At 38.4% G+C, this 24,466-nt stretch overlaps 1 protein-coding gene across 8 annotated transcripts in view; it reads right to left on the reverse strand.

Annotated features, from left to right (window-relative positions):
• OSBPL9 (oxysterol binding protein like 9) overlaps positions 1–24,466 on the reverse strand; it is a 172,244-nt gene that overhangs the window by 120,136 nt on the left and 27,642 nt on the right. For 7 of the 8 annotated variants that reach the window (XM_054488137.1, XM_054488116.1, XM_063656126.1 and 4 more), the window contains exon 2: positions 16,178–16,228. In XM_054488137.1, the coding sequence (XP_054344112.1) occupies positions 16,178–16,228 (51 nt within the window). Of the gene's footprint in view, positions 1–16,177; positions 16,229–24,466 lie in introns of those variants that run through there. The other variant, XM_063656155.1, reaches the window with a different exon arrangement.

Consider the following 24,466-nt stretch of genomic DNA (forward strand, 5'->3'; position numbering starts at 1 on the left):
AGTATCTTAAGTATTCCAGAGAGAAAGACTAGAGAACACAGAATAGGTCAAATGCCTCAGGTGGTAAGAGAAGCAGTATGCCCTTGATAAAACCAGAGACCTTGACAACGGGAGTTGAAATGACTCAAGGGGACAAAATACCTAATCCCATGAAAAAAGGCTACATAGGGGGACTACTCCTATACCAGGAATATTAGGGAATAGGATCAAACATTTATTCATTTCTTCCCCAGAGGCTATCTGGATGAACCCCAACTCTATCCAAATTCCACCTACTTGAATTACTTTACTTATTACTCAGTGTCAGATGGGGTAGGAAATTTTATCTCCATTTTCAAATAGGGAAAGTGTCTCCAGAGAGTATAATGACTTGCCCAAGGTCACACAAAGAGTTAACAGCAGAACCAGTACCAGATCACCATTGGCATGGAACCTAGCTATTCCAAGACAGCAAATACAGACACACTTCAGTGGGTAAGCACGTGCAGAAACAGCTCATTCTGGTTAATGTAATTTGTGATTAACTGAGTTAACCTTCTAACTTGTGATGTATCAAATATTTCCTGAGTCATAACTAAATACCAAAATATATGCTATATACAGCTCTGGAATATATGCCCTGCCTTCAAGGCACTTATATCCAGTACAGGAGATAAAACATGGAAAGAGGTGACTATAATACACAGCAAAAAGTTATCTCTATCTGGATGAATCTTAAAAACAGTATGCTAAGTGAAAGAAGCTAGTCACTAAGGATCACACGTTACATGATTCTACTTACAAAAAATGTCCAGAATAGGCAAATTCATAGACTGAAAGTAGATTAGTGGTTGTCTAGTCCTGGGAAGGTTGGGGTGAAATGGGGAATGGCTGCTAATGGCTATACTAGATTTCTTTACAAGGTGATGAAAACATTCTAAAATTGACTATGATGATGGTTGAACAACTCTGTGAATATACTAAAAACATAAATTGGATACTCCAAGTTGATAAATTGCATAGTATATGTATTATATCTCAACAAAGCTGTTGCAACTCACTCCTCTCAAATGCCTGCTCTTTCTCTTGAGTTCCTTAATTAAGAACCCAAATGTAAGCTCAACAAGTCTACTTGTTGTTCTACCTAGTCAACGCCGGTAGAAACCTCCAGGTCTGTACAACTTCCCCTTGTTCCATTACCACAGGCTGTGCTCATTCTACCTCTCAACTATTAAGTTCACCAACTGTCTCCATCCTCTCTGCTACTTCTGTAATTCAGGCTTTCATTGTTTCTTGTTTGATAACAATCTGCCTGCCTTCAGTCTGGACACTTTACAGTTAGTTCACAGTCCTTGCTATTGTCGGAGTAGTATTTCTGAAGCACAGACTCTTATGAGAGACTCACATGTTTAAAACCTTCCTTGGCTCTCTATGAACTAACAGATAAAGTCAGCATTACTTCATAATGTCATTCAAGGCTGTTCAAAATCTGGCCCAACCAACATTTCCACTATTGTCACCCAGCTTCCTTCTGCCCCATCTCACAGAGACCCCATATGAATTCAGCTTCCACATTTCTTCCACATACCTCACTCATGAAAATGAGTTCAGTGCAATAGCTGGCAGCATTAACTAGTCACTGTGGTTTAGTGCTCTGTGATGATAAGATTGACGGCAGTGTTATCCAACAGAACTTTCTGCAGTGATTAAAATGTTCTGTATTTGTGCTGTTCAGTTTAATAGTCACTAGCCACAAGTGGCTATTGAACATTTGAAATGACTAGTGTGACTGAGGAACTTATTTAAAATTTTTAAATTTTAAAATAATTATTTTAATATTTTAAATGTTTAAAAACACCAAGCATTTTCACTTTTAAGGTCATTCTTCAAGCTCTATTTCTCACCATTTGTTAAACTAAAGCAAAATCCCACATCTCCCTCTAGCTACCACATCCCCTCACATTGTTTTCAGAGAGGAGCTTTTTGAAAATTGGCTGTATCTCAACCTTCCATCCACTCTTGCAAGCTGGCTTCCTTCCTCTCACGGCACCAAACTTCTCTCTCACAGATCTCCAATGACCACATTACTACTCTAGTTTTGTTGTACAGAACTTCTCTGGAGGCCAGGTGCGGCGGCTCACACCTGTAATCCTAGCCCTTTGGGAGGCCGAGGTGGGCGGATCACCTGAGGTCAGGGGTTTGAGACCAGCCTGGTCAACATGTTGAAACCCTGTCTCTACTAAAAATACAAAAATTAGCCGGGCATGGTGGCGCATGCCTGTAATCCCAGCTACTCAGGAGGCCGAGGCAGAAGAATCACTTCAAGGCAGAGACTGCTGTGAGCCAAGATCGCACCACTGCACTCCAGCCTGGGTGACAGAGCGAGACTCTAAAAAAAAAAAACAAAAAAAACAAAACATTTCCCTGGAGCACCTGTTGCTGCTGCAGAAACATTTCTCTCTGAGTACTTTAGATAGTCTATATGGAAGAAAACATTACTTTCTGGACCTTTGCACTTTCCCCTCTCTAACCGAAGGCTTCTTTGAAGACTTGAACCTAGCTAACAGTCTCCTACTCCAATCAGGCCTTGTCATGATCCTGAGCATTCTTCAATGTATATATGCACAATTGATCTGATGCTCTGGTCTCTCAGTGTCTTGATTTGTTGAATGACTCAAATGAACTACATTGCTATTCTCCTTTAGTCATTCATTTCCTATGACAAAAACCCTACACCCACACTGTCCAATACAATAGCCATTAGCCACATATTGGGTATTTAAGTTCTAATTAAAGTTAAGTAAAAATTTAAAATAAGTCCCTCAGGCCGGGCACGGTGACTCATGCCTGTAATCCCACCACTTTGGGAGGCCAAGGCTGGTGGATCACCCGAGGTCGGGAGTTCAAGACCAGCCTGACCAACATGGAGAAACCCTCTCTCTACTAAAAATACAAAATTAGCCAGGCATGGTGGTGCATGCCTGTAATCCCAGCTACTCGGGAGGCTGAGGCAGGAGAATCACTTGAACCCGGGGGCTGGAGGTTGCCGTGAACCAAGACTGCCCCATTGCACTCCAGCCTGGGAAACAAGAGCGAAACTTTGTCTCAAAAACTAAATAAATAAATAAAATAAGTCCCTTAGTCACACTAGTCATATTTCAAATGTTCAACAGCCACTTGTGGCTAATGACTATGAAACTGAACAGCACAAATACAGAACATTTTAATCACTGCAGAAAGGTCTGTTGGATAACACTGCCGTGAATCTTATCATCACAGAGCGCTAAACCACAGTAAATAGTTAATGCTGCCAGCTATTGAACTGAACTCATTTTCATGAGTGAGGCATTATGCTAAGCATTTTACACATACTATCTCATCTGAAAATAACACTACATTGAAATATAACATATATACAAATCATAAGCGTACAGCTCAATGAACAGAAAAGCTCCCCTTGTAACACTTCCTAATCATTAACCCAACCCTCCATTCCAAAGATAAATACTATCCTTAGTTCTAATATAACAAATTAGTTTAGTCTGTCTTTGAACTTATTTATTTATTTATTTATTTATTTTTGAGACAGAGTCTCACTCTGTTGCCAAGGTTGGACTGCAGTGGCATGATCTCAGCTCACTGCAACCTCTGCCTCTGAGGCTCAAGTGATATTTGTGCCTCAGCCTCCTGAGTAACTGGGATTACAGGCATGCATCACCACACGCCCAGCTAATTTTTGTATTTTTGTAGAGACAGGGTTCACCATGTTGGCCAAGCTGGTCTCAAACTCCTGGCCTCAAGTGATCCACCCATCCCAGCCTCTCAAAGTGCTGGGATTACAGGCAGGAGTCATCATGCTTGGCCTTATCTTTGAATTTTATACAAATGGACTCACACCACTTATTTTCCTTTGTGTCCGGCTTCTTTCATGCACCATGTTTGTAAGATTCATCCATATTGTTGCATGAAGCAATAGTTTGTTCACTTTTATTGCTATATATATCATTCCTCTGTATAGATCCACAATTATCAATTCCATTGTGGATGGAAATTTATGTTGTTTTCAGTTTTACATTATTGAATAAAGCTCCTATGAATATTCTTATTCATATCTTTTGTTATACATGTATTTATATTAAATACAAATCTAGGAAAGTAAATTTGCTAGGTCACAGGATATGCATATATCAGTTTTAGGAGATACTATCAAACCGTCCTCAAAAGTGGTTGTGTCAGCTATACTCCCATCAGTGGTATACGACAGTTTCAACTGTTCCACTAACTTCACTAACAGTTTTTCACCTTAGTTATTCTCGGCAGGTAAGTAGTGACATCTCATAATGGTTTTAACTTCCACTTCCCTAATAACCGACAAGGTTAAGTATCTTTTCATGGTTTTTGACCATTTGAATATCCTCTTTTGTGAAATAATTTAAGATTCTTCTCCATTGACAAGACTGGACTATCTTTTTCTAATTACTTGTAGGAGTTCTTTCTATATCATGGGTATGAGCCCTTCAATGGTTATAAATTAAGCAAATATCTACTTCTACTCTGTTGCCTGCTTTTGCACTCACATAATGATATCTTTTGATGAAGAATTCTTAACTTTAATGTACGACAGTGTATTGACTTTACATTTTATAGTTCTGCTTTCTATGTCTCCTTTAAGAAGTCTTTCCCAGTCCCAAGGCCATGAAAATATTCTCCTACATTATCTTCTGGAAGGCTTTACATTTGGATATCAGGTGGAGTAAATCCTCCAATTTAAAAAAAATTTTTTAATAAATAAACATCATCAACATAGTCATAGCCAGCCATCCCCAAAGGGGCAGATGAAAGCAAATCACCATTTCTACTGGGTTCTGTATGTTGGCTGAGAAGGCAGGAATCAGGAATGGATATTCTTGACTCTTTATAAATTTTTAGTCAGCTATACACGTTACACACACACACACACACACACTTGCCAGCATAATGACTCAAATGACTGGAAATAAACTGGGATTTGCCAGTCTAAATAAATAGACTGTCATTTATTTAGGTCTTTTTAAATTTCAATAATGTTTTATCATTTCCTGAGTAGAGGTCTCACTCATCTTTTGTTAATATTTATTCCTAAAAATTTGATGCCTTTTGATGCTATTATAAATGTTCTCCATTTTAAAAAATTCATGTTCTGATTGCTAGTTGTTAGTATATAGAAATATCACTGATTGGCCGGGTGCGGTGGCTCACGCCTGTAATCCCAGTACTTTGGGAGGCCAAGGCGGGCAGACCATGAGGTCAGGTGATCAAGACCATCCTGGCTAACACGGTGAAACCTCGTCTCTACTAAAAATACAAAAAATTAGCCAGGCGTGGGGGTGGGCACCTGTAGTCCTAGCTACTCAGGAGGCTGAGGCAGGAGAATGGCGTGAACCCGGGAGGTGGAGCTTGCAGTGAGCCGAGATCACACCACTGCACTCCAGCCTGGGCGACAGAGCGAGACTCCATCTCAAAAAAAAAAAAAAAAAAAAAAAAAATCGTTGATTTTTATATAATGACTTTGTATCCAGTTATCTTGCTAGATTCAATTCTCAATTCTAATAGTTGTATCTATAGATTCTTTTGGATTTTCCATATGCTCAATTAAGTTGCTGTGAATAACAGTCTCATTACTTCTACTCCAAGCCTTATACCTTATATGTCTTTTATTGCTTTATTCATTGGCTAGGACTCCCAATAACAAAAGCAGTCATTGGGTAGAAATTCTAAACCTTCCTGATATGCCCTCCCACCTGAAGACTCACTTGCATCTAAACCCAGCGTGCTTCCTTTCCACTTATCATAATGGAAAAGGCATCCATCTTCTATCTAAAACCCAGTCCTTCCACACTCATGCTCCATATCCCTGCCAATTTTCAATTTCTGTCTCTCTCTCTCTTCCTGGTCTCTATTTCTCTTTTCTGTCTCTCTCTCTCTCTCTCTTTTTCCCAACTGCATTTACACATACTCAAGACTCAAGCCTTTACACTCTAACAACAGCCCTTTTCAATTCCATGTCCTCACCAAGCAATTGGCCAGCCTCTCTCATTCCCTTTTAGTCAAGATTATTCAGCTGTCCAATCCTCTAGTTTATAATTTATTTTAACCTTCCATTCCTTGGAGGATATGTTACCACATCAATGGTTCTTCTTCACCTTCACACAAGGTGACCATACGACCTGGTTTGCCCGGAACAATCCTGGATTATTCCTGTTGTCCTGACTCAATAATGAATAGATCCCCCTTTCATTCTCAAGCACTTCTGGTTTAAGGGATGTGGTCACTCTCCGCCACAGCCTAGCCTACAAGGCCCTTAGTGATTTGCTCCATGCCTACTTCTCTATTCTACACTTAAATAGCTTAAGGTTTACCAATTGCCCCAAGTTCTCTCCTACCACCATTTTTTGCACATGTTCCCTCTGCCTGAGACATCCTTCCTCTCCCTTTATCTGGGTTTAGAGTACTTTTTTGATTATATCTGGTAAAGCAAAACTCCCTTTGATAATCTATATATGAAATGGTGTTCTGTTGTTAAGTTATTTGTTATACTAACCCACAAAAATATCAATGTTTTTCTTTCAACTCCACTTTTATGACCCCCATTGTGCCAACATAATAAACATATACATCTTTCAGTGACCTCTCATGATTTTTTTCTGAAGGTTTCAGATGGTCAACTTCTTAAAGTTCTATCAGTACTTGAGGTCACCAAGGTGCCCGTTGCTCCAGGGTCACACTATCAAGGCACCAAAAAGAAACTAGAGCTACACAGTCTTGTCCCACTGGATGAATTTCCTGACTTTCTCTCTTTTCCTTTTTTTTTCTATACACACAGACATACTTCAGACATGAATCATCATTCTGATGCCAAAGACAGAAAGATAGTTTTGCTCTCATGGCTTGGGGTAAAAAAAGAGAAAGAAACAGAATTCTGGCTATTTTGGGGCCAATCTCCCTTTGCAAAAAGAAGAGAAAAGTAGGCTGGTGAACTGGTTCCAAAGATAATAAAAAAGAATGATGACTCCTCTGAGACATAGATTGCTCACAGGCTCCTAAAAGGAATGTAGACAGTGCTAAGAATACACAGCATAGCTACTCCCATTATAACTCTACAACCACATACTTTTCATCACTGCTTAAATGACATTGGAAGTCTATTTACACTCACATAGTGCATTTAAATGTGGTCCCTGAGATTTAGGCAGAACAGGTCACTACTCTTCTTTAGAGATTAAGAAACTGAGACTCAGGTTTAAAAAAAATTTTTTTTAAGTTTGCCAAGTCCAACAACTAAAAGGGAGAAGAATACTAGGTCTTGCAAACCCTGATCCAAAGCCTGTTCTTAACAGGATATGGTGACAGTAAACAATATTCACTAAATACTTCAACAAACTTATTAAATACCTATTCTGGGCCAAGAACAGTAACAGCCAGGGGATACAAAACATGTCTATGCCCTGGAGGAACATACAGTCTAGACAGGAGTGACAGAATCAATAATATAGAAGGGAGCAGAATGGCTTGCAGTTCAACCTGCTCACTAAAGAAGACGCTGCATGGAGGACCTACTTTAGCGTCATTCATTCATTGATTCAACAAGTATTTATTGAATTTCTAGGCACTGGCCTAGATGCCAGTAACAGAGTGGTAAACAATTTGCTTTGCTTTTGCATTCAACATTTTACGTTCTTGTTCCCCCTTATATGAATTGAAAGTATGTAACTTTTCTACATTTTGAGTATTCTTTTGTCTTTTTTACTAATTTGTATGCATTTGGGGGGATCTTCTTTTTGTCTTCTTTATTAATATGCAGGAGTTATTTATATATACACAGAATATTAATCCTTTGCCAATTGATGTATTTTAAGTATTTTCTCTTCTGTCCATGAGTTGTCTTTTCCCTTTGACTGTGGTATTTTTTTTGTTCAAAGGTTTTAAATTTTGAATGTTGTCAAATCTACAAATATTTGCCATTGTGGTTTATCCTTTCTGCTCTATCCTGACATCATAAAGATATCACCTATGCTTTTTTCTAAGTTTAAAATTTCATTTTATACCTCTTATACATCTGAAATTTTTGTGTATCACATGGGGTAAAGAGTAATATTCTTTTTTTCATATGGACACCCAATTGATCCAGCTTCATTTACTAAGTGATAATGTCTGATTTGTAACGCTCTATCATATACCAAATTTCCAGCTTTTTCCAAGACCCAAATCCAAATGGTTCTGTTTTTCAGCTTTCTCTTCCACTCCGCTAATCTATTTCTTTCTCTTATAACACCACCATACCATTTTAATTACCATAGTTTCAGTTAAAAACTTAATATCTGGAGTGGCAAGTCTACCAACTCCTTATTCTTTAAAAATATCTCTCCCCTTTCCCAAATTTTAAATGACTTTTAGAATCACCTTGTCAAGTTCTTTGACAGCCTAATTTTGTTGATTTATGCTTTTTTGAGAAATTATCCATTTTCATATAAGCTTTCAAATTTATTGGCAAAATGTATTTGTAGTAGCTTCCTGCCAATTTTTCATCTCTACTATTATGTACTTTTCTTTTTTTCATTCTTAATATCATTTATTTGTGCCTTTGTTTTTTTCCTCCCAATCTAACCAGGGTTTATTTTATTACTTTTTTCACAGAATTACAGTTCAGTTTGTTTATGCACTCTACTGTTTATTTCCCATTTCATTAGTGTATTCTTTTTGTTATTTTCTTCTATTTCCTTTGCTATTACTTTTCTTTCCCTAATTTTAAAATTTTAATGTTTAGATCATTAATTCCCAATCTGTCTTGTAATATATTCATTTAAGATTATAAATCATAGACTTCCATAGATGCAGTTTTAACATGTGGTTTTCTCATTATCGTTCAGATTTTAATATTTCACAATTTCTATTATCATTTCTACTTTCACCAATGAATTATTCAGAAGTATGTGTGTGAGGTGGGTGGCTACTGTTTCATCAAGGGATTTCTAATTTATTCCACTGTTGTCAAAGAATGTTATCTATGTGATACTGCGTCTTTGGTATTCTCTTTTCCCACAACAATTTAATTTATTTTCTTAGTATTCTATGTCTGATATTAATTCTGTTTCCCAGCTTTCTTACGGTTAGCACTTGCCTGGAATATATTCTTCCATCACTTTCTTTTTCATTTAATTTTTAATTTGAAATTATGAAACAGTATAAACATTCATAAAATATAGCACTAATGACATCTATGTACCAACCACAGAGATTAAATAGATGTTTACATCTTGCCCAAGGGAGGATATTTTCAATATTAAATTCATAGAGAAGAGAAAGAGCTTACAAAAAGGCTACTGAATTAACAAGAAAAGCCAGAATGAATAGAGTGACTTTTCACTGTGAAATAACAAGACAATTGATAAAAGTTCTTACAGGATACAGATCCAAGGGGAAAAGGAAGACATTCTTAAGGTTATACATTAACCTAAAAATAACACCTTATTGCACTGTGAAAAAAAAAAAAGTGATGGTATCAATGAAATAGGGCACTAACAGAAGTCATTACTGAAAATATTAATATTCTGTCATGGTGCACCACTGACCTCTCTTGTGATAGACTAAAAGAAAAGAGAATAGATAATGCATCCCTCAGGAAATCACATTCAATTCTGATACCTAGCACAACAGGTAAATGGAATACTTAGTTTTACTGGATGGAGTAAAAGAGGGTTACTCTAAATCATATGTGGATTAATAGTTTTCAAAGATGTATAATAAATTTACCATTAAAACTTTGTTTAATATAATTCATTTTTCTTTGGTGATTCCTAAGGCCCTTTAGAATTCTTCAGAATTTGAGATTCATCTGTATTAATAGAAATTATGAATTACAAAAAAAAAAACTACCATTCATTTAGATCCTATTAAGCTCCAAACACTGTGTTTGAGTACTTTTCAAAATGTATTAACTAATTTGGTACTCACAACACTATGAGTAAATGGCATGATGTCTATTCCAGAGATATGGGAAATAGGGCTCAGAGCTGAAAAGTTGCCTCAAGTCACAACACCAGAATGTGGCAGAATCCAAGTCTGAATTTCATTACATACATGCCCTGTATTTGTTTTTGCCACTACACCCTACCTTTTTTTTTTTTTTCTTTGAGACAGGGTCTTGCTCTATTACCCAGGCTGGAGTGCAGTAGTATGATCTCAGCTCACTGCAGCCTCGACCTCCTGCACTCAAGTGATCCTCCCACCTCAGCCTCTCAAGTAGCTGGGATAGAGGTGTAAACCACCACACCCAGCTAATTTTGTTCTTTTTTTTTTTTGTAGAGAAGAGGTCTCATTATGTTGCCCAGGCTGGTCTCAAACTCCTGGACTCAAGTGATCCTCCTGAATCAGCATCCCAAAGTGCTGGGATTACAGACATGAGCCACCAAGCCCGGGCCACACTGCCTGTTTAATGTTGTCATGTCTCCATTTTCCAGATATTATCTGAAAATGCCAATGTTTTGTTTTTGACTAGTATGGGAGAGGATCAGACCACAGGACTCAATCAACGTTTTACTTCTTCATCAAGGAAAGGGCACCATCTAGTGGCACACACTTCATAACCAACACAAAGAAGGTTTTTCACTTTTCTGCTTTCCTCCACTGGTTTTACACTACCTTATAATAACTTACGGTATCTGAATTCACTTTTCTAGTCCAGAGGAATGGGAGCCTAGTAACATTAAGAATTGAACAGGGCTTTGAAATAAGACCCGAGTCCAATCTCAGATTCACCATTTCTATGTGACCTTGATAAGTTACTAAGAGTAGTTTGCGTCTCAGTCTCCTCATCTGCAAAATGAAATATGAGCATTTACCTGACAGGGTTATGATAGGAATGTGTATGAAAATCATCTAGCATAGTACCTGATCTGGGTTTCCTCTATGGTCCCTTTCTCCATTCTCCTTTTAGGTACCCTATGTTCACATGGGTGTTTTGCTTTGTTTTTTTAGAAAATACATCATACCACTGGCTCACATTATGTTTAAGATAAATAACTCCCACAGTTCTTCTGTATGCAAACCATAGTAAAGGCAAATTTCCCAACATTTACTAATTATTTTTATAAATACATAAAATTAACAATAAGCATTTCTGAGTATTTATTATGTGCCAGGCAATTGTGACACTGAATAGGAACTTCTTATCCAAGTGGAGAAAACAGAAAAATTAACATGTAATACAATGTAACAAGTAATTTCATGGCTCTAAATTACAAATGTAAAAAAATTGGCCAGGCATGGTCGCTGGTGCCTGTAATTCCAATGCTTTGGGAGACTGGGTTAGGAGGACTGCCTGAGGTCAGGAGTTAGGAGACTGAGTTAACAAGACTGCCTGGGCAACACAGTGAGACCTCGTCTCTAAAAAAAAAAAAATTTAATTAGCCAGGTGTGGTGGTGCACACCTGTAGTCCTAGCTACTCAGGAGGTTGAGGCAGGAGGATTGCGTGAGGCCAGGAATTTGGAGATGTAGTGAGCTATAATCGCACCACTGCACTCCAGCCTGGGTGAAAGAGCAAGATCCTGTCAAAAGTTGGGGGGAGAGCGAGGAGGGGGAGGAGAAGCATGAGTGGGGGAAGAAGGAAAAAAAATGTAGAGGATAGGGGAGAATTAAACCTGTTATAAGTAAGTGGATCAGAAAGGCTTCACAGATGAGGTAACATTTGAAAAGTCTCTTAAGCGATGAGCTCATCAGATAGGGGGTGCAGAACTTCCATGACATAAGAAAAAAAAAAAGTCAGAAGCAATGAGGAATGAAGAAGCACAGTGAGGGAACAGGAAGAAACATAGTGTGATTCAAATATAGGATGGGATGGATGGGGCAAGGGGAAGATCAGTAGTGCAGTCAATGATAGCTCATTAAGGTCATTTGGAATCTAGATGCAGTATCTATCCCCACCATATTCATCATCGTCATCATCGTTGTCATCCATAGCAGTTACTATTTCCTATACATACATAATTGCTAAGCCTCACAACAACCCTACCAGTTATATCATGGTATCCTCATAAAAGTTAAGAAATTTGCCCAGTGTCAGAGTCAGTAAGGGAAGAGCTGAGAAAATTCAGCCCCAGGTCTCTCTGATTGTTTCTACACCAGTGGTCCCTCTTGGTTACACAACATAATTACCTGGATAATCTGTTTAAAAATGAAGGTTCCAGAACACTACACTAAAGCAGCCTATCTAGAAGGTGGACTTGGTAACTTTATTGTAAACAAACCCTCCAGATATTTCTTGACTAAGAAGCCTCGGCAGTCTAATTTTTGGAAAATACTACAAAGCCTAGTAAAATGCACGTGTGTGCACACAGAGGGACAAACACACACATACATGCTTCTAATTAATAAGGTCCATCTATATGCTAGGACTTAATCCTCACAAAATTCTGCAAGAAGAGTATTATCTCCACCTTAAAGAGGAAACTAAAGCTCAGGAAGCTTATGATAGCTTCCCTTTTCCAGTCAACAAAGGAATGGGTAAAAATGGGATTCAAACACGGGTATATTTGGTTCTTCTCTGTCATGCTGTGTAGTAGACAGAATTTTAAGAATGACTCTCACAGACCCTTGCCCCTGTATAATCTCCTCCCCTTTGAGTATGGATGAAAACTGTAAATATGATGATATCGCAGGAGTAATTATGTTACATTACATGGCAAAAGGGAGATTATTTGGTGGACCTAATCTGATGTCATCACATGAGGTCTTTTAAAAGCAGAGCATTTTCTGCAGCTGATAGCCGAATGGGAAGTCAGAAAGATTCAGAGCACCAGAAGGATTCAATGCACATCGCTGACATGAAGATGGAGGGGTCTAGGCCACATGACCAAGAATACGTGCAGCCTCTAGAAGCTGAAAGCAGAACACAACTGACAGCCAACAACAACAAAAAACAAAAAACAAACAGGGCCTCAGTTCTACAACCACAAGGAATTGAATTCTGCAAATGCCCTGAATGAGCCTGGAAGAGGACTCTTCTTCAGAGCCTCCAGATAAGGGCCCAGTCCAGCCAACTCGTTGATTTCAGTCGTACGAGACCTTAAGCACAAAACCCAACTGAGATGTCTGACCTATAAAACTGTGAAATAAATGGGTGTTTTTGTGTGTATGGTAAAACATACTAACATGAAATTTATTATTTTAACCATTTTTAAGTGTACAGTTCAGTGGCATAAAGGACATTCACATCGTTCATGATGTGATGATCACCATCATCACCATCCATCTCCAGAGCTTTTTCATCTTTCCAAACTGAAAACTCCATACTCATTAAACACTAAATTCCCATCTCCCCTACTCCCAACCCCTGGAAACCACCATTCTACTTTCTGTCTCTGATTTTGGCTACTCTAGGTATCCCACATAAGTGGAATCATACCCTTTTTGTCTTTTTGTAACTGGCTTATTTCACTTAGTCTAGTGTCCTCAAGGTTCATCTATGTTGCAGCATGTGTCAGAATCTCTTTCCTTTATAAGACTGAATAATAATAATAATAATAGGCTGTATTTATATACCACATTTTTTATCCATTCATCAGTGGATGGCCACTTGGATCCTTTCCACCTCTTGGCTACTGTGAATATTGCAAATAATGCTATATATCCATGTTATATATCCTATGAACATGGATATATAAGCATCTGTTTCAGTCCCTGCTTCCAATTCTTTTGGAAATATATATATATAAACACATACATAAGTGGTTGTTTTTGAAGCCAATTCATTACCTTTAAAATTTGGTAAATAATAGGAAATAAGCAGTCATCTTGCCTATTTTAACTGCACCACTGGGTAACCAAATAACAGATGAAATGTCTCCTTATAAAATTATTTCTGATAAAAATTAAAACAAAATGATAGACTGTCATCATTTTGCAACCCTCAATGAGTTGTAGGTACTGAACATCAATAGCTGCTAATATCAACAAAGGGCAAAAACTAGACATTATGTTCTTTCTGCTAAAAGAACACACCACCACCTACAGTCTTGCCAAAGGGATCAAACCTAAGTCTGATCCAGTCTCTGGATCCAGCTGCCAATTTGCAGCAAAAACAATGGACAGAGGAATGTAGTGAACTGCACCACCGTGCAATCAGTAAAATCTATACTATGGAAAATTCTTACAGGTCAAAGGGTCTGGATTCCTTGTTTTTTTTCTTTTTTTTTTCAGACAGGGTCTCAGGGTCTCACTCTGTCACCCAGCCTTGAAGGCAGTGGCACAATTATGGCTCATCACAGCCTTGACTTCCTGGGCTCAAGTGATCCTCCTGCCTCAGTCTCTCAAGTAGCTGGGACTATAGGCATGTGTTACCACATCCAGCTAATTTTTAAAATTTTTTGTAGAGATGGGGATCTCACTATGTTTCCCAGGCTGGTCTCAAACTACTGGGCTCAAATGATCCTCTGCCTCGCTCGGCCTCCCAGTGTTGGGATTAAAGGTGTGAGCTATAGCACCCAGCCAGTCCGGATTCTTCAACAGACAAATCGTAAACAAAAGACATCAAGTTAAACAAACAGGTAAGAAAACTATAGGACTTAGGGATGCACATTTGGGTAAAAAAGTTATAACCAAATGTAAGAAGTGATTACTTTAGGAGACATATGTCTCCTAAAGGGATGTAATTTATTTAATTGGGGCACGTGGAGAGGCTTCAGGTGCAGCTGGCAAAATTCTATTTCTTAAGGTGGTAGTTAGAAGGGTTAATAATTAATTAAGCTACATTTAAAAGCAAAAACAAAAAAACAAAGACAGACAAAACCAGTGGATTAACTGTAACAACGAGACAGTGGCCTAAATCCAAATGGAATTCAACTGCAGTGCTCTCTCAAGACAGTTCTGCCAAAGTCTCACTACTGAACTTATCTCAAGCCAAAAGAGCAGTTAATACCAGACTGACTGGTGACTGAGGTCAACAGCAAGTGCTTAGAAAAGTAATCACACCAAACAGGCAAAAGAGAAACCAAAGGAAAATTTTAGGAAAAAAAAAACAAACTAGAAGTTGAATTTTTAAAAATTTTTGTGCTATCACATATATACCATCTGCTTGAAACAGGCCTGTCTCATTTCCATCCTGCAAATCTCCCATGCCTACTCCTATCTCAGTGCCAGGATTTTTCTATTATAATTTGGTGTCTTTCTCAGCGGTATTTCCCAGTTCTATCAAGGACTGTTAACAAGGGCAATAATATGTTTACCAAATATATTCACATCTTCAAAAGTAAGGATGCAGAAAAAAAACGTGGAAGAAAGAAGTCAACAGGGTCCTGAAGAAAAGGTTCCTAGAAGCTGATTAACCTAGTTATGATAGAGGCCACTTTTCTTCATATACAGCGGGATACTAGAAACTGTATCCCTAGCCATGCATTCTTTCTTGCCTTTACCTATTTGAACAATGGTGGAAACTGAAAGCAGCATGAAGCTATAGGTCCGCACCATAAGGCAGCCACTAGTCACATGTGATCCCCTTCTCTGAAGTACAGCTAGTCCTAATTGAGATGTACCCTTTCTGTAAAAACCACACTGGATTTTGAATAGTTACTATGGAAAAAAAGATTGTAAAATATCTTTTTTTTTATTAATTACATGTCAAAATAACAATATTTCAGATATACTGACCTCGACAAACTATTAATTTTGCCTGTTTCTTTTTACTTTTGAAATGTGGCTTACTAGAAAATCTTAAATTATAGATGTGGCTAACATTGTATTTCTACTGGACAGCACTGCTATATATACCATGATTAAATAGTGCTGAACAGGAAAAACAAAGCAGCAGCAGCTAACAGTTGGGATTTTTCCATTTTTTCTACTGTTGATATACCACCAACACTATAACTCATTTAATTTCCAGCCCTTGTCTCTTGTCTGTAAAGTAGAGGTTTAAGAAAATCAGAACATGCATTAAGTCATAAATACAACATTGAATCATGGGCCAAAATAACTGAGTTCTAGTCCTGGTTCTGATACTGACTAACAGTTACTTGGAGAAATCACATTTTCTCTCTGAGACTTAGATACCTGCCCCAACAATTATGTAAGGAAGCTAAACTAAATTTAGACTTCCATAATTCTATCAGAATACAATTTTCTTCTTTCTGTCAAAATTGGTTTTCATAAAAATGAATAAATACTCACTCTGAGTCTAACACATCCTCTGCGAGAGCCTCTCATCATTTTGTCCTTGGACTAAAAGAAAAACAAAGCATTCAATGAATAAAACATTAACAGACTGGTAAATTGTTTTTAGAATCATCTGGGGATAAAAGGCCAAGATTTACAGTAATACCCATCCCTTCTGCCAATTCCCCTTCCAAAAAGAAATTACTTACGGATAGGAAAATAAACAGATTTTAAATGAAAATGTCATACAGTCTATATAAATTAACCTAATCATAGAACTTTACACATACCTTTAATGTAACATCTATTACATCATTATTTTCATTCCTTCTTCATTCCTTAAGTATGAATGTTTCTCATACTTTAGGGAGTCAGAGAACCACCTAGAAGGCTAAGAATCACCTGGAGGTTTAAGAACCACTCCCAGATAATTATTTTTTGTTGTTTTGTTTTGAGATGGAGTCTCGCTTTGTCGCCCAGGCTGGAGTGCAATGTCTCTATCTTGGCTCACTGCAACCTCCGCCTCCTGGGTTCAAGAGATTCTCCTGCCTCAGCCTCCAGAGTAGCTGGGATTACAGCCACCCGCCACCACGCTCAGCTAATTTTTGTGTTTTTGATAGAGATGGGGTTTCACCATGTTGGCCAGGCTGGTCTCGAACTCCTGACCTCAGATGATCCACCCACCTCGGCCTCCCAAAGTGCTGTGATTACAGGCATGAGTCACCGCACCCGGCTGCCCCCAGATAATTCTGACAAAGGCAAACAGAAGACCATACCTCAAGAAGTATTGCTTTAGCTTTACCTCTGCAATTCCTCAAATAGGTAACATTTTTTGCTTCTGTGACTTCTCATACAATGTCCCTCAGTTTGGAATTTTCTTGACCCAAATGTTCTGCCTCGTTGTCATTCCAAGCACCTTAGCTCTGTCTGATTTAGATTTCCACCCTGGGCTCCCAGAGTCTTCTGTGTGTTCCCCTGTTGTGGCATGCATCACCCTGTGTTATAATCGCTGGTTTACTTCACCCACAAGACTACACATTCCTTAGGGGGTAGGAATTGTATCTTACTTACACCTCAGAACAGTGTCTGGTACACATCAGGTGCTCAAAAAACATTTACTGATGAAATGTAACTTAGCCTTTCTGTGTCCCTTACTAAACTGAGCCAAGCAAAGCCTATGTTATGCAAAAGTGCTATGTTTACATTCAGTAAATTTTCCTAAGAGTAAATTAGTCATGTGCAATACAACAAAGTAACATCTCAAATAATGGAAGTTGAACAAATACTTAATATTCGAACAACTGGTATTTTCCTGTACTCCACCTGTGTGAGAAAGCAGGAAAACAGGCCAATATTGAATGATTATGTTTTAAAGATGATTATCCCACTCGAAACCATAGATGCCCTACATCCAAAGTCTTGAGCCGTAAGAATTCATGTTCAGAAGTGATTACTGAGATACTAAAGAGAGTATTCTTTTTGTTCTACCTATAAATATCAGGACTCATATATTTTAGGAAAAAAATTTCTCAATACCAAGCAGAGTTGAAAAGAGTTCTTTACTAATAACACAGTAAAAGAAAACAGTTGATGAAAACATTCCTTAAGCATTTAGTAGCCCTTTTACTGTACCCTATACTTATCTTCCCTTCAAAAGTGTAAAGGAAATACACAAAAATAATAATTATATTTGAAAATCCCTGATGAGGTTAGAATGCAAAATTAACCCAAACAAGGTAAGAATATATTCATCCTTGATCCTCTTCTACTATAACACAATTTTTTAAATAAAATTACAGTAAACAGAAAAAAGGCAAGACAGGTCCCAGTGGTAATACAACTATTAGGGTTACAAATTAAAAAACATTAAGAGGGCCAATTATAATCCTAGTCATTTCCTAATTTCCTAACCCAGCACTTTGGGAGTCCGAGGCAAGAGGGTTGCTTGGGCCCAGGAGTTCGAGATCGGCCTGGGCAACATGGCGAAACCCTATCTCTACAAAAAATACAAAATATTAGCTAGGTGTGGTGGTATACACCTATAGTCTCAGCTCTCAGGAGGCTGAGAGGTGGGAGGACTGCTTGAGCCAAGAAGGTCAAGGCTGCAGTGAGTCATGACCACACCACTGCACTCTAGCCTGGGTGACAGAACAAAACCCTTTTTTTTAACAACGAAAAAGAAAAAACTAAGAGAGATAACTGAAAATAATTAAAACAAATACAACTAGGAAATAATCACACAAATCCAGAATGTGTGACATTCTACAAAACAACTGGCTTAGATACTTGCAAAATGTTAAAAAAAAAAAAAGACTAACATGTAAACAATCGTAATAGAGCAAAAATAAGTGCTGTGGACTCCAGAAGGCTCCTCCCTGTCAAGGAAAAAGATCAGGGAAGGAAGCAAAACTGAAATGATCAGGTTTCAAGTTTCAACCTGGGGCTTTAAAAAAGAAAGAAAGAAAAAAGAAATCTGATAAAAAGAAAGGGAAGGTAGTGGGGGAAAGGCCATTCCAAGACAAGGGAACAACATCAGCCAAGGCACAGATGTAGAAAACTTTACTTTCCTATTCATAGGAGAGTAGATGTATAGACAAGAGCACAGGGTGCAGACAGGAACTTACAGATAAGACTGAAGGCCAGGAACAGTGGCTCACGCTTGTAATCCCAACACTTTGGGAGACTGAGGTGGGCAGATGACTTGAGTGAGGCCAGGAGTTCAAGGCCAGCCTGGCTAACATGGTGAAACCCTATCTCTACTAAAAATACAAAAATTAGCTGGGCATGGTGGTACACACCTGTAATCCCAGCTGCTTGGGAGGCTGAAGTAGGAGAATCCCTTGAGCCTGGGAGGCGGAGGTTGCAGTGAGCCGAGATGGCACCGCTGCACTCCATCCTGGGAAACAGAGTGTGACTGCTTCAAAAAAATTAAAATTAAACATTTTTAAAAATGAGGCTGAAAAGAAGATTACAGGGACCAGATCCTGAAGGGTCTGAAAAAAAACATGGAGTAGTTAAGGAAATTTAACTTTATTCAATAGTTAATGGGGAGCTACTAAAGGTTTACAAAGAGGGCAATAGCATTCTTAAAGGTGTGTTTTAGAAAAACAACACTGTTAAATATGAGGACTTGGAGAAAGGGATAATAGCAACATTAATAATAACAACAGCTGAAGCAGCAGATTCTCACTCATTGCTGCCCCTTATGTAACAGGCACTTTATATACAGTAAACTTTACAAGCCTTTGCATGGTAAGAATTATTCCTATATTATAAATGAAAGTGACACTAGGGATATCAAGTAAGTTACCCAGTGTTATATATGTAAAATGTAGCTGAGTTGCACAGTTGGAAATGCCTGTCAGGCAAATCGTTCTCCCAGACCTTATCTGAGCTGTAATAGCATCAAATTATCCTCTTTCACAATAGCACAGGGACCTCTCTCTCCCTCTCTCCACTCAGCTTTAATGTGGGGCTATAGTGAAGCTGGTGTGATGCTTCCACCAGACACAGCCTTTTCTGACAAAGGAAGCTGACCAATCACAGGACCCACTACCCCACAGGGCAGGACAGAGTCATCTCCCAGGAAGTTTTTCAACCGGGGCAAAGGGAAGAGCTCCTTCCTATCTGCTCTTGAAGCTGTGACGTACAGAGGCCACTGGTCCTGTGCCTTCTATGCGAAGAAAGCAAGCCTACACAGCAAGAGAAGCAGAGAGATAAGGAGGAAAGTCCCAGCTGCCAGTGATCTTCAGCTACCTCCTGGTCTGAAGCAAATCTATCTAAGCCAATGCCATTCACCAAATATTAGGTTATTTCTGATGAATCCTAGTAGCTTCTGGTAATGAAAGAAAGGTAACTGACATAACACCAGCAATCTTCCTACTGAGTGTTATCTTACCAATGTTCTGAAACCTGCTAACAAATGTCCTTTTTTAAGCAAATTGGCACAAATAGATACGTGGTCTACAGCCCAGTAACTGTTACTCTCTCTGCCTCCAGCTACAAGGCCCAATACCTTAAAAAAAGACCACTCTGAAATGAATGCTACTGTCTTTTCAGCAGGATGACAAAACAGGATTACCCCCATGAAGTGGGAATATCGAACTGATATGTTCTACTCGGAAGGGGTTCTCGGGCTACTCCTGAGCTCAAGCAATCCACCTGCCTCGGCTTCCCAAAGTGCTGGGATTACAGGTGCGAGCCACTGTGCCTAGCCAAAAGTTGGTTCTTTAAAAAATCAACAAAATTGATAAATCATTAGCTAGACTGACTAAGGAAAAAAAAGTGGATTCAAAGTACTAAAATCAGGAATGAAAGAAAAAAAACATTATTACCAATCTTACAAAAACAAATTATAAGGAAATACATGAACAACAAATTAGATGAAACCAACAAATTCCAAGAAAGACATAAACTGTCAAAACTGACAAAAGAAAAAATAGAAAATCTGAATAGACGTAAAATAAGTAAAAAGACTGAATTAGTAATCAAAAAACTTCTCACAAAGAAAAGCCCAGGCCCAGATGGTGAGTTCTATAAAATGTTTAAAGAATTAACGACATACCTTCACAAACTCTTCCAAAATATAAAAGAGCGAACACTTTCCATTTTTTTCTATAAAGCTAGTATTATCCTAATACCAAAACCAGAAAAAAAATCATAGGTAAAAAACAGTATCTGTTTCTAATACAGATGCAAAAATTCTCAACAAAATACTAGCGAACCAAATCCAGCAACATATAAAAAGAATTATATACTATGACCAAGTGGGATTTATCCCAAGAATACAAGGTTGAGTCAACGTATAAGAAACAATTAATATACCATATTAATAAAATAAAGAACAAAAATTACATGATCATCTCAAAAGACACAGAAAAGGTACTTTTAAAAAAATCTAACACCATTTCATGATAAAAACCACTCAACAAACTAGAAACAGAAGGGAACTTCTTCGACTTAATAAGCGGCATCTATGAAAAGCCCAAGGTAACCTCATATGTAATGATGAAAGATTAAAAGCTTTATACCTAAGAACAAGACAAAAATGTCTTATCTTGCCGCTCCTACTCAACACTGTACTGGAGGTACTAGCCAGAGAAATCAGGCAAGAAAAAGAATAAAGGCATCTAGATTAGAAAGGGAGAGTTTAAAGTATCTCTATTTGAAAAAGACATAACCTTACATATAGAAAATCCTAGGGGGCTCGGTGCAGTGGATCACACCTGTAAACCCAGCACTTTGGGAGGCTGCGGCAGGTGGATCACTTGAGGTCAGGAGTTCAAGACCAGCCTGGCCAACATGGTGAAATCCCATGTCTACTAAAAATACAAAAATTAGCTGGGAGTGGTGGGCGCCTGTAGTCCCAGCTACTCAGAAGGCTGAGGCTAGAGAATCGCTTGAACCCAGGAGGTTGTAGTGAGCCGAGATTGTGCCACTGCACTCCAGCCTGGGCAGTAGAGCAAAACTCCATCTCAAAAACAAAAAACAACAACAAAAAAGAAAATCCTAAGGAATCCACACCAAAAACAAGCTATTAGAGCTAATAAATGAGCTCACCAAAGTTTCAAACAGAAATTCAATAACAAAAATTAATTGTATTCTATAATTTTAGATTTAAAAAATTTGGAGATATAACTAAGAAAACAATTCCATTTATAATAGCATCAAAAGGTAAAATACTTGGTAATAAATTTAATAAAAGAAGCATAAGACTTGTACACTGAAAACTACAAAACAACACAAGGAAATTAAAGAAGACCTAAATAAATAGAAAGAGACCTCATGCTCTTAGATTGAAAGACTTAATGTTGTTAAGATGGCAGTACTCCCTAAATTGATTTACAGATTCAATATAATCCCTATCAAAATCCTAACTCCCCTTTTCTGTTGTAGAAATTGATAAGCTGATGCTAAAATTCAGTGGTTTTGCAAGGGACCCAGAATAACCAGAACAAACTTCAAAAAAAGAACAACATTGGAGGACTCACACTCCTCAATTCCAAAATGTAATACAAAACCACAGTAATAATAGACAGTGTGGTACCGACATTAGGATATGCATAGGATCAATGGAATAGAATTGCAAGTATAGAAATAAACCCATACATACACAATCAAGTGATTTTTTTTAACAAGAGTGCCAAGACTATCCAATACAGAATAGTCTTTCCAACAAATGATGCTTAAACCATATGTAAAAGAATGAAGCTGGATACCTACCCTATGCCATATAAAATAGTTAACTCAAAATGGATCCAAGACCTAAATTTAAAGGGTAAAACTACCAAGTTCTTAGATAAAAACATAGGTATAAATCTCTGTGACCTTGGAATCAGCAATGGCTACATGATACCAAAAGCACAAGCAATAAAAGAAATATTAACAAACTGGGCATCATCAAAATTAAAAACATTTGTACTTCAAGGAACACTATCATGCTAAGGCAGGAGGATCCCTTGAGCCCAGGAGTTTGAGGTTATGATGAGCTATAATCATGCCACTGCACCACAGCCTAGGCAACAGAATGAGACCTTGTCTTAAAAAAACAAACAAACAAACAAACAAACAAAAAACACTACCAAGAAAGTGAAAAGACAAACCAAAGAATGGGAGAAAATATTTGCAAATCATATATATCTGGGTAGGGGTATAGTATCAAGAATATATACAGAACTCGTACAACTCAACAATAAAAAGACAACCCAATTTAAAAATCGGCAAAGGATGTGAGTAGATATTTTGCCTAAGAAAATCAAGTTAAGAAGATAGTTTCAGCTGGTGATAAGTGTTAAGAAAATAAAGGAAGGTGATTGTCTTAGTGCATCTTGTGCTACTGTAACAGAATACCAGAGACTGCATAATTTGTAACAGAAATTTATTTTCTCAAGTTTTAAGGGGCTGGGAATTCCAAGATCCAAGCACCAGCACCTGGTGAGAGCCTTCTTATTTATCGCAGAACAGAGGGTGGAAAGGCAAAGAGTACAAGTGAGCGAGTCCTTTTTGTGATGGCGTTGATCTGTTTACAAGGGGACTGCCTAAACACTTTCCATTAGCCCCCACTTACCAACACTGTTGCAGTGTTGCAGTTAAGTTTCCAACACATGAATGCTGGGGGACACATTTAAATTAGAGCAGTGATGATCAGAAAGTTATAGTTGGGAAAGGAGGTTCTACTTTAACTTAAGTAGCTTGAAAAAACTCTTCAAGGAGTTGATACAAGAACTGAGATTTGAATTAGAGGACCGAGTGAAGTGAAGAATCTGGGGGCAAAGTCCCAGGCAGACGGAAGAGCAGGAAATGATTCATCAGTAGACTCGCTCTCCCATTCTCCGCAAGGGCTATTTCACATTTTCTCCACTCTATCCCTCAGCACATCTCCACCTGGCTTTCCAAAGGCATTTAAAACTCAACATGGGCTGGGCGCAGTGGCTCACGTCTATAATCCCAGCACTTTGGGAGGCCGAGGCGGACGGATCATATGAGGTCGGGAGTTCGAGACCAGCCTGGCCAACATGGTGAAACCCCGTCTCTACTAAAAGTACAAAAATTAGCCGGGTGTGGTGGCACACGCCTGTAATCCCAGCTACTAGGGAGGCTGAGGCAGCAAGAATTGCTTGAACCTGGGAGACAGAGGTTGCAATGAGCCGAGATTGCGCCACTACACTCCAGCCTGGGCAACAGAGCAAGACTCTGTCTCAAAAACAAAACAAAACAGAACAAAACTCAACATGTATAAAACTAACTCATGATCCTGTCTCTCTTCCATCCAATCAATCAAAGTCCCCTCATTTCTGTCTCATAAAAACTCTCAAATCTTCTTTCATGAGGTCATAGCTGAAAAAGAAAAACTCTCAAAACCTTTCATTTAACCTCATCTCTACTATCAACCACCCCAATCCAGCCCTCTACAATACATCCCAATATTGTATCACCTGCTTTTTTTTTTTTTTTTTTTTTTTTGACAAGGTCTCACTCTGTTGCCCAGGCTGGAGTGCAGTGGCACAATTTTGGCTCACTGTAACCTCTGCCTCCCAGGCTCAAGTGATCCTCCCACCTCAGCCTCCAGAGTAGCTGGGACTACAGGCACATGCCACCACACCCAGCTAATTTTTTTTTTCCTTGTAGAGAAGGGGTTTCACCTTGTTGCCCAAGCTGCCTCAAACGCCTGGGCTCAAGCGATCTACCTGCCTCAGCCTCCCAAGTGCTGGGACTACAGGAGTGAGCCACCGTACCCAGCCTGTATCACCTTCTAATTCTTCTCTATCTCTTCTTCCTCTCCTCGAATCCTTTCTCCACACAGGA

The sequence above is a fragment of the Pongo pygmaeus genome, chromosome 1 (assembly GCF_028885625.2).
Source record: "Pongo pygmaeus isolate AG05252 chromosome 1, NHGRI_mPonPyg2-v2.0_pri, whole genome shotgun sequence".
In the NCBI taxonomy this organism is placed as follows: domain Eukaryota; kingdom Metazoa; phylum Chordata; class Mammalia; order Primates; family Hominidae; genus Pongo; species Pongo pygmaeus.